Source organism: Myotis brandtii, unplaced genomic scaffold, assembly GCF_000412655.1.
Source record: "Myotis brandtii unplaced genomic scaffold, ASM41265v1 scaffold231, whole genome shotgun sequence".
Classification (NCBI taxonomy): Eukaryota; Metazoa; Chordata; class Mammalia; order Chiroptera; family Vespertilionidae; genus Myotis; species Myotis brandtii.
The window spans coordinates 946,529-957,791 of NW_005358689.1; the positions used below are offsets into that span (position 1 = coordinate 946,529).

Sequence of the window (11,263 nt, forward strand, 5' to 3'; positions counted from 1 at the left end):
TAACTCTCTATCCCTCTCCCTTCCTCTCTGTAAAAAATCAATAAAATATATATTTTTTTAAAAATACAATGAGAGCTTACCATTTGGACCAGAATGCAGGTCCTTTGGAAACACATGGCCTTATTTCACTTCGCATAAGTAAAAGGACAGACCCAACACAGCCACCCGCCCCTTACACAGCCCCTAAGCAAACACTGGAGCTAACTGCTAAGAGTTAGCTGGTGTGGCTCAGCTCCTTTCCAGCTCGATCCCCAGTAGGGGGCGTGCAGGAGGCAACCAATCAATGATTCTCTCTCATCATTGATGTTTCTATCTCTCCCTCTCCCTTCCTCTCTGAAGTCAATAAAAAATATATTTTTTAAAAAAAAGGGGGGGGGAGAATATCTTATCATGACCAATAAATTGAGGGGTGGTTGCTAGAATAAATGTCTCCCTTGTCAACCTGTCATTGCTCGTCACAATTGTTTCTTTCCTTCAATGAATCACGTCTAACAGAGAACTGATAAGTAGTAATTGATTTAATCCTCTGAATCAGACATTGTCTGTATCATTACATATAGTCTTTGCCCCAATAATCTATTGCGCTTTTTATGGAGTAACATGGAAATGAGTGTGGAGTTGGCAGCCCCGTCATAAACAGCCCTAATGTGATCTGAGCTTCTCTCCTGCATCGACAACGGTGATGAATTGGATGGTCATTGAGATCGAGAGGGGAGATGATTACTTCTAACGCTGAGATGAATGGATGTGCCCCAGCCCTCATCACACACGCGTGCTTTTCCATCAGCGTGCAGGACTAGCTCGGAAACGAGGACAGCATCCCCAGCACTGACCCCTCTGGCACCCGCAGCCTTGGACCCCTGCAGCCATGGCAACGCAAGCTGGCCACAACGCAGACACTGACCACGTGAGAGGTTTCCATGGGAGGAGGGGGCGCGGGTGTAAGCACTTTACCTTCTTGTACACAGATGGATCTATCGCTCGGGATCCATCCCAGGGTCCCATTGAGATGCTTCACACACAATCTCTTCGTAGAGCCCTTCAGCTTGAATCCGTCTTGGCAATGATAGCGGGAGACGGAGCCTTCGAAGAAAACCCCTCCGCTGGGCGTCCTGAAGCCATTCTCGGGGACGCCGGGGTCAGCACACACCTGGAGGTCATCGAACCCTACATGGACAGAGAAGAAAAGGTGTCCGAACACATTCCAGCACCGAGGGTCTTCCCAGCTAAGTGGCAGCTACTGTGTTCTCCCCGACACCATGGCCCACCCAACCACACCAACCAGAGAGCCAGGAACGTAGGCACTCTAGTGCACATCTCACCCTGCTCTTCGCTCCTCGCTTAGAACGGCGCTCATTAGCATTTCAGTTCCATGGCCAAGGTCGCTTTTCAAGGAGGGAGATGAGAACGCATAAGCCACAAAAGGAACTGCCTCAACAGCTGGACGAAATGCTGACGGTTGAGCGAGGAGACAGATTGTCCTCGAAGGGCGGGTAAGATTTCTACAGGCAGAGCCAGCTCTGGAGGGAGGCCTGGCCAGCGTTCTAACGGGAATGGCATGAGCGAGGGCCTGCGCTCAAGACAGTAGCCCATGCTTGGGGAGCAGAAAGTGGGCTCCATCGCTATACGGGTGTGTGGAAGGGGCATGCTGGGAATGCCAACCTCACCCCTGCCCCTGCCCCTGTCTCTCACCCCCGTCTGCCAGGCCTCGGTCAAGGTCCTCCTTGAAGGTCTAGGAGGCCTTCCTGAACCCCACGCCCCCCGCCCCCCCGCTCAGCCCCCCAGTGTCCCACCGCTGTGCCGTGAACACAGTCCTGCATTGAACTACAGTGGGGCCTTGACTTACGAGTGTCTCGACTAACGAGTGTTTTGAGATACCAGCTGTCTCTTGGCCGATTTTTTGCATTGAGTTGATAGAGTAATTTGAGTTAACGAGCTCCTTAACGAGCTCGGTCTCGGAACAAATTAAACTCGTAAGTCAAGGCCCCACTGTAGTTGGAGAAGGACCGCCTCTCGTACCGGGCTGTGAGCCCTTCAAGGACAGGTCCTGCGACCTTCCCATCTTGGCATCCAGAATCTCTCACAACATCCTACAGAGGAAGCGCTCCATCAGCGTCTGCTGAATGAATAAACGGAGTTGGAAAAGGAAGCTGGAGACCTACTGGGTGATCCCAAGAAGCCAGGCTAAGCGAGGAGGCCAGTGTGGAGCCAGGGGGCAGGCCCGTAGGCCCGGGAGGCCGACTGGTGGGGTGGGGAAGAGGCGATGAGCCTGAGAGGGCATGAGGGTGCTGGAGAGGCAAGGAGGGCACCAGGGTACAAGGCATTTCCGTTTCAGGTCACCTGACTGGAGGTCGGGGTGAGGGAGATGCCCAGGTGGCTGAGATGAAGGCTGTCCTGGGCTGGAGGGGAAGCCAGGCATGAGGAAGGGTCCTCCGTGTGCATAAGATCTGAATGCCCTGTCCAAGGGAAGGAAGGTAGCTCACCTCTTAGTTCTTACACAACCAATGGACACATCCTCATGGAATAGGTACCAAAAATAGACACTAACCCAGGGCTCACCCCCCTTAGGGTGCTCCCCATCCTGATTGTCAACGCTGGTCTACTCAGCTGTCTCCCTCACTGGGCTGTGAATCTGGGAGGGGGAGCCCAGCTCTTATTCTTCACCTCCTCGGCACCTAGCATGGTGTGTTGTGAGTGTGGACATCCCACCAGTGCTGCTAATAAAAGAGGAATGAATGGATGAGTGGAGGGAGGGAAAGAGGATAAAGAATAAGTGGGTGGATGGAAGGAAAGAGGATGGGTGGATGGATCAGTGGGTGATGGATAGATGGATGAATGAATAAAGGATAGATGAATAAATGGATGGGTAGATGGAGGATAGGTGGTTGGGTGGATGATGGGTGGATGGGTGGATGGATCAATGGGTGATGGATAGATGGATGGATGAATAAAGGATAGATGGATAAATGGATGTGTAGATGGAGGATAGGTGGGTGGGTGGATGATGGATGGATGGATGGATGGATGGATGGAGGATAGTTGGGTAGACTGATGATGGATGGATGGATGGAGGATAGATGGGTGGATGGATGAAGCCACACAACATCTCCTCTGCTGGACTCATCAGGCAAACGTCCCTCCCCTCCCCCTCCCCTATCGCTTTGATAGCCTCTAAAGCCTATGTATTCCAGGGACAAGGGAGGTGTGATATGTCCCCTCCCCCAAGGTACAGACACCTTCTCTTCTCTTAACCTGAATGGACTGCTCTCTTCACATTTTTACAACCTTCTTCCAGTCCACATACCCAGACACCCCAGCCCTCCTCCTCCCTCTCCAATGTGGGGCCAGAGGTGGGTGTATGCCAGGGATTTGGCTGAGACATCTGTGTCCACCTCCTCCTGCCCCAACACGTGCTTTCTGACCAGTCACCGCCTGTGAACACATGAGCCATGCTGACTGCCGAGTCCTGGGCACAGACCCTCACCACCCTGGGCCACAAAACTGTTCTCTCTCAGAGAAGAACAGATAAGTCAAGGGAGAGGTGAAGATAAGATCCGGCCTCGGATCTATCAGAAAAATGACCCCTGCCCTAATAAATAAATGATGAAGATCAGGATGTGAGAACAGCAGAGCTTCCTCATGAATCCAATTCATACTCTTCCTTTACATATCCCTGCCCCTTTAAAAGGACATCCCCGCCCAGTCTCTGCTTTCACGTAACCATAGTTACCCCCTGACTCTGTGTCCCTGCCCGGGCCTGTGCTGATGATCAGGGTGCTGCTGGCCGCGGGGTCTAGCCGTTGGCGAAGAGGGGAATGAGAACAAGCAGTGAAAAGAAAGCAATTGGAAGGTGGGGCGGCACAAGGAGAAAAATATTCTTCATTTTGGACAACTAATCCCATCGAGCAAGATAGTAATTTTCTGGGGCTTGAGCGAGCTTCGATTCCACTTTGCAAATTGCCCCCAAGCGGATCGGGTCCCAGCCTGGGCCATTTTTTTTCTGTGGAGCTGTCCTCCTGGTGTCTTTCTGTAATGTTGATGGGCGGCCCCATCAGATAACGTGTCCACTAAGGAGGCGGGCTGGCCTCGGGGCTGGGGAAGAGGAGCGGAGAGTAACATGCCTGCTGCCCACTGAACAATCTTATCCTAGGATCCTGCAGTCCTGAAATCGAGCCGTCTCCCTCCCATTCTTCAAATTCTGTGACTGCTTTGGATCCAAGTAGCCACAGCCTGGAGAAGGGAGAGGGGTTCATGGGGTGATTTCCAACATGTATGTTTTGGGGGTCAGATGGAGGATGGACCGTTCCATTTTAATGTCCTCAGAAGTGGCGTCCCCTAGCACTTGCTCCTGAATGCCATGGAGCGCAGCACTTATAGACAAGAGCGGGTCTTTGTGATGGTTCATTTCCTGTGTCAACTTGGCTGGCCATGGGATGCCCAGATATTTGACCCAACAGTATTCCCGGGGTGTCTGTGAGGGTCATTCTGGGTGAGATTAACATGTGAGTGGTTGACTGGGTAAAGCAGATTGCCCTCCTGCATGTGGTGGGCCGCAGCTAATCCGTTGAGGGCCTGCACAGAATAGAGGCTGGGGAAGGGAGAATACACTCTCTCTGCCTGCCTGGCTTCAAGCTGGGACATCCGTCTTCCCTTGACTCGGACTGGAACTTACACCATCGGCTCTCCTGGGTCTCTCCAGCTGCCAACAGTAGATCTTGGACTTCTCAGCGTCTATAAATGCATGAGCCAATTCCTTATGAGTGTGTGTGTGTGTGTGTGTGTGTGTGTGTGTGTGTGTGTGAGAGAGAGAGAGAGAGAGAGAGAGAGAGAGAGAGAGTCCTATTGGTCTGTTTTCTCTATTGTGAAATGTAAGAGAGATGGAAACACACATAAAGCATGACAGGCACGTGGTAAGTGCACAATAAATGTAGGTTATTCCTTTTCCATCAGTTCCCTAAAGAACCGAAAAATACAACTTCATAAAAAGGCAATCTCCTAATTTCCGAGAGCCACCGTCATTTCCAAAAATATTCAAGCTATTTTCCCCCTAATCTGCCCCAGAATTAAGTGTCTTTGCAAATGACTGTTGACTTTAAGAATAACAACGGATAACATAAGAATAACATAAACTTCCAGAGAACTGAACTCTGATTTCTCTAACTTACGGCCCCAGCGTGGAGGGGGACTCGAGGGCCAGCAAGCAGTGCCCAGTGCAGGGACGCTCTGGTCTTTGTTACCAAGACAGCAGCCTGGAAACCTCCCCCGTGTCCGCTCTCAGGGCGAGCAGTCAAGCTCCACGGAACCCCCGATGCAGGCGCAAGGCCACGTACATTCCTGGGCCCCAGTGAGTCACACCAAAACCAAACAAACAGAAAACACCAAGAATCTGAGGATCAAGGAGAAAGAGCTCAGAGCACCAGAAGCAGACGAAGACAAATGTTTCAGTCGGAAAGAACACAAAAAATTCGACAAGGGAAATCAAAGGTTTCCAAATGGATGTTGTTTGTGAACTTAGTGCTGGACCATTCAGTGTATTAACGGTTACATATCTAAGAGGTACCTGGGCCCGGCCGGCGTGGCTCAGTGGTAGAGCGTCGACCTATGAACCAGGAGGTCACGGTTTGATTCCCGGTCAGGGCACATGCCTGGGTTGTGGGCTCCATCCCCAGTGGGGGGCGTGCAGGAGGCAGCCAATCAGTGATTCTCTCTCATCCCCAATGTTTCTACCTCTCTCTCCCTCTCCCTTCCTCTCTGAAATCAATAAAAAAATGTATATTTTTAAAAAAGAGATATCTGGAGGAAGAAAGGGAAGGTGATTACTGTTACCATTTATTAGGCTAAACAGATTTTTCACTACAAACGCAGTGTCTCTTGGGAAATACAGCAAAGACCGGGCTCATTACTATAGTAATATTTCTGCCATACCAATAGCGCAATATACTGCTTATTACAGCAAATTTATACTAACGAGATACCACTTGAACCTAGTTTTGTGAAGACACAACAATGAGTTGGGGAATATGGAATTTATCTATGTGGGTTGAGGGCTCAGTATTCTGGATTTCATTACCCAGAGTACACATTGAACACTGCACCGTGATAATATTATACTTATTAGTTATCGACATAACAGCAACTCTGAATATTTGGATGGCAATCAAGTTAGGCAACTGTTCCCTAGAAACAGTGAGAATGTGTGCATGTTTCAAGAAGGAACCAGAGACGAACAGAACGTCTGTTATGTCGGAGCAAGGAAATGTAGCAAAACGAAGTCTTCACAGCATAATTTAGACCTTATTAAAGTGGATGGAGGCCACAGATGTGGAAGTCATGGTGCCCCCCTTTTGACGCCAGGACTGATGTGAGCTCCCTGGGGATTTAATTCGCGTTGATTACCCCATCATTCCTGGATCCTTCCACTCCATTTCAGGGCCAATAAAACTGATAACGATGTTAACTCAGAAAGCGATTTTTCACTCCCATCTCAGGACACCGCTTCATAAAAGCATGGCTCGCCACGTAACGAAATCACTCCAGATTATGACAGTGTGACATGAAAAAGCAGAATAAACCTTTTTATCTGCTCGAAATAAAGCAAGCACAGGCAACCATTCATCAGAGAACAAGGACTTCTCCCATCAATGTGAAGATGGTGGCTTGGGCATGTACCAGCTGATAGAAACTTTAGGATTACCAGGTGACAGCACTGACTCAAGGAAGAAGGCAAGGATGAATAAAAGAACAATTCACACCTTTTAAATTTGGTTTTTCCTAAAGCAAATCCTTACGGAGCCAAATGAGGTTGCCTGTCTAGCTGAGCTCCGCGACCCTGGACAGATAACTGCATCTTCCAGGGTTTTCGCATCTTATCCCTAAACAAGGCAACTGGATGATTTCTCAGCTCCCTTCCACGTTTAAATCCCAGAACTTCTAGACGAGTGGTTCTCAACCTTCCTAATGCCGCGACCCTTGAATACAGTTCCTCATGTTGTGGTGACCCCCAATTTAATTGTTACAAATTGAACATAATAAAAGCATAGTGATTAATCACAAAAACAATATGTAATTATATATGTGTTTTCTGATGGTCTTAGGCGACCCCTGTGAAAGGGTCGTTCAACCCCCAAAGGGGTCGCGACCCACAGGTTGAGAACCGCTGTTCTAGACTCTTTCTGATTTAAAAAAATAATAAATGGTAACAACACCCCCAAGGCACTAACACTTACATGGAAGCAGCCCGGATGACAATTCATGGGTGACTTGAAACAAACCAACAACAACTCCCAGAAATGGCTTTCTGCTGTTTTTAAAAACTCCGATTCCCTTTCTTTTCTGTGAGCAACACTAACACATAAGAGCTCGACAGTTTACAGAGCGTTTTATGTTCGGGATCGCAGCTCCGCCACAGAACAGCCCCGAGAGACCAATCGGACAGGCTGGGAGGGTCCATTCTCACAGGCACATATGAGCATCCGACCGCTAATGAATGGTCCTAACCTCACAGCCGCCTGGTCAGAAACCCCACGCATTCCCTCCGCACGGTGGTTCATTCACAAACGGCCTCCACATTGTGGGTGTCACATTCTCAAGTGCCACCCGGACTTCCCCGGGGTTTGGGGACCGGGAGGAAGAGCAAGGTTCTGTGGGAAGCAGAATAAGGAAAAGCAGCCACTGCTGACGTAGGGTGGTGTCGTGCAAGGAGAGATGACCTTCCCTCCTAGTAACAGGCAGGGATCGGTGGACACTTAGTCAAGGAACGAAGAGTTCAGGGCTCTGTTTGTTTCTTTCTTTCTTTTAAAGATAATTAGCTCAAGGAAAACCTTGCTTCCATCACCTATATATATATAAAGTCACCATCAAAAATCCGCTCAGCCCGGCCAGTGTGGCTCAGTGGTTGAGCGTCCACCTATGAACCAGGAGGTCACGGTTCCATTCCCTGTCAGGGCACATGCCCAGGTTGCAGGCTCGATCCCCAGTGGGGGGCGTGCAGGAGGCAGCTGACCAATGATTCTCTCTCATCATTGATGTTTCTCTCTCTTCCTCTCCCTTCCCCTCTGAAATCAATAAAAATGTATTTTAAAAATTTTAAAAATGTGCTCAGATGTTCCAGTCACCACCATTTCTGCTCTGTCCCCCCAGGAATCGGCTGTCTTTGGTCAAAGCCATAACATGGTTCATGCATCAATTATTAGCACTGAATGCTAATGATTACAACACAATTCCCCACATAAATAGTTAACTAAAAAAAATACAAGAAGTATATTATAGCATGATCCTTTTTTTAAAATACACAAAAAGGAGGCATCTGCATAGAAAAAAGAAAAAGAAATCTGCCTACATTTTAACTGGGTTATTTGGGGTTGAAGGTTGATTTTTATATTCTCTTTTACATATGTCTGTATATTCCAAATTCTCTGCAATGAAACATTTATAATTAAAAATAAATGAATAGTGCCCTAGCTGGTTTGGCTCAGTGGATAGAGTGTCAGCCCGTGAACCAAAGGGTCCTGGGTTCGATTCCGGTCAAGGGCACGTACCTCGGTGGCAGGCTCCTCCCTGGCCCAGGACCTGGTCGAGACGCATGCAGGAGGCAACCAGTCGATGTGTCTCTCTCACATCGATGTTTCTCTCTGTCTTTCCCTCTCGTCTCCACTCTCCCTAAAAATCAATGGGAAAATATCCTCAGGTGAGGATTAAAAAATAAAAACTGAATTTTTTTAAGTGTATGCTAATGGCACGGGTGTGTTAAATTGGGGATGGATCACTGACAGGCTCCAATATTAAGAACAGAGCAGTGAGGTTCTTCTAGAGAAGCGTGGTCCCCGGAGCCAGAGCTGCCGTGACGGGCACTAAATTCCACAGAGACGCCTACAAACAACATCACTTCACTCTAGTGGGCGCCTTAATTCATTTCCTCCCAGGAGGAATGGAGCCAACTCCAGGCACCCCAGACTCTGACATGGCCCAGGGCTGATGGAATCCAGCGTGCTGCCCGTGTGGTTACAGCCCTCCTTCCCAGGAGGGGGGCAGCACTGAAAATCTGGGGGCCCACGCCCGGCAGACAGCACGAGACCAGGAGAGAGCAGAGCCGACGGGAGCTGAGGGTGACACAGCTGTCTGGTAGGGACCGATAATGAACCGTGACTTCCTATCTGAAATCACTTCATTTCCCAAACCCTGGATTATAAATAGGCCATCCGCGGAATTCGTTTGGGATCAAAAACGTTTGGATGAAATGCCACCGGTTCCCAAAACAAACACCCTTTTCTCCGATCGTAACCCGCACACCACCCGGAGGAGAAAGACAAGAGCCGCAGGTGATGTGAGATGTTCTCCCCGAAGCCCCGGGGGCCGCCATGGCACTGCTTTGCTTCAAAGAAAAACAAATCACCGTCACGAAAGGGCATCGAAAAATGGGCTCTTTTTATGTGCAGATTTCTACCCTGATTTTCGGTTTAAAATGTGTGTTACAGCCCTGACTGGTGAGCTCAGTGGTTAGAACACTGGCCCGTGCACCCAAGGGTCTCGGGTTCGATTCCCGGTCAAAGGCTCGTACCTGGGTTGTAGGTTCAATCCCCCCGGAACTCGGTTGGGGCATGTGCATGTGTGGGAGACAACCAATTGCTGAGTTTTTCTCACATCGATGTATCTCTCTCTCTCTCTCTCTCACATTGATGTTTCTCTCTTTTTCTCCCTCTCTCCTCTCTCTCTCTCACACACATTGATGTTTCTCTCTCTCCCCCTCTCTCCCTTCCACTCTCTCTAAAAATCAATGAAAAAAAATACCCTCCGGTGAGGATTAATAAAAGGCCGCATTACAGCAGTGATGGGGGTAGACTTGGTGAGCAGTCCAATACAGGAATGAGGGCATTTAGGAGGAATGCAAAGAAAAAAGGCAAACACATACTCGTTTGCTCAGGAACGGGCTCAGGTTTTTCTGTTCTTTTTTCTTGCAAAATTTTATAAACTCTCCAAACCTCTATAACATAGAAGCCCACGTGTCTTTCTCCGTCTCCAACTGCAGCCTGCGTGCGCTATCATTCCTGGCCAGAAAGGAATCTAGGGAAAAGGATTGAGGGGACCTGGGCCTTGGGCCGTGCCTCCGTTCTTATCGCCGAAAGAACAGCACAGAACTTTCTGCTCCAGGAGTCAGCTGTCGGCTAATTTCCTCTGAGCTCAATTCGTTTTTCTAATTTCATCTCTCGGCTATTATTCCAGCGAGAAGCGCAAGTCGTGTCTCCACCTGCCGGGTCCTTTTCATTAGCGGCCAAATGAGTGAGCGGGAATCACGTGCGCCATTTGCACCGCTAACGGTCCGGTTCATGAATGTGGTGCTTAAAATATGTCATACCAGCCCCTCCGGAAAAACCATATGCTACTGGTTACACCGAAGGACCCTGGGCTCCTGCAGGCCGGGCCAGTCACACCTTGAGCCGCCTGCAGACGAGGTTGTCATCATTTTAAAGTTGGAGAGGGAGAAAATGAAGCAGCTGCTATTTAAGGTTTTATGGAGCCTGCAATGTGTCTCATTAGCTGGCAAATAGGATAGGCCGGGAGCGAAAGCAGCTCCAGGCCAGCTCTCGTATTAGCATCCCTTCTCTCCTGTCTCCCCAGAAAGTAAGAAAAACAGCCCTTTTATTTAAAAGAAACATAAACAAGCTTATTAAAAATAGAAGAATTCCCAAATAACGCCCCCATCTGTGAGTTTAGCCGTAAGAAAAACTCGGAGAAGACATGACTTTAACAGACATATACTGAGAGTGGCGGGGAGATGAAGTGTGGAACTGGTGGGGGTTTTACCGGGTTCTAAGCAAAGACCGTCCATCGGTCAGACACGCCTCGTGCAGGTACAGTTTCTCCTAAACCACGTTTAACTCGCCCTATGACGTCAGCCACTTCATCACAGAGAACAAAAGAGCATGACTTCCTTTCATATGGTTGAAAGCAACCTGGTGGCTCCCCCGAGACTGGGGACTTGAACTTGGGGAGCTGTGGATCCTGCTTGCTCTGGGCTCAGTAAAGGGCACGGGACACAGGGGTCCGCTGTGCATTTGGCAAAAGGCAGACGGGGTTCCAGGCCAGAGCCCAGGCGCGAGCCCAGTGTTCTCCTTGCCTGGCACCCTCGGGCCTGGGGCCACCTGCAGGACCCTGTCCCTGGGAGCTGTCACCGGCCTCAGAGATTCAAGAAGGCATTGCATGTGCACTCACAGTGTCCTGGGTCAGACCGTCTCATCACTGAGAACGCATCCTCTGGCTGGAAACG

At 49.4% G+C, this 11,263-nt stretch overlaps 1 protein-coding gene across 1 annotated transcript in view; it reads right to left on the reverse strand.

The window, feature by feature from the left end:
- Positions 1-11,263, reverse strand: part of SUSD4 (sushi domain containing 4) — a gene marked incomplete at its 3' end in the record, with an annotated part of 72,567 nt that overhangs the window by 34,862 nt on the left and 26,442 nt on the right. Inside the window, exon 2 of the mRNA XM_005866508.2 lies at positions 955-1,167. Within this exon, the coding sequence (XP_005866570.1) occupies positions 955-1,167 (213 nt within the window). The remainder of the gene's footprint in view (positions 1-954; positions 1,168-11,263) is intronic.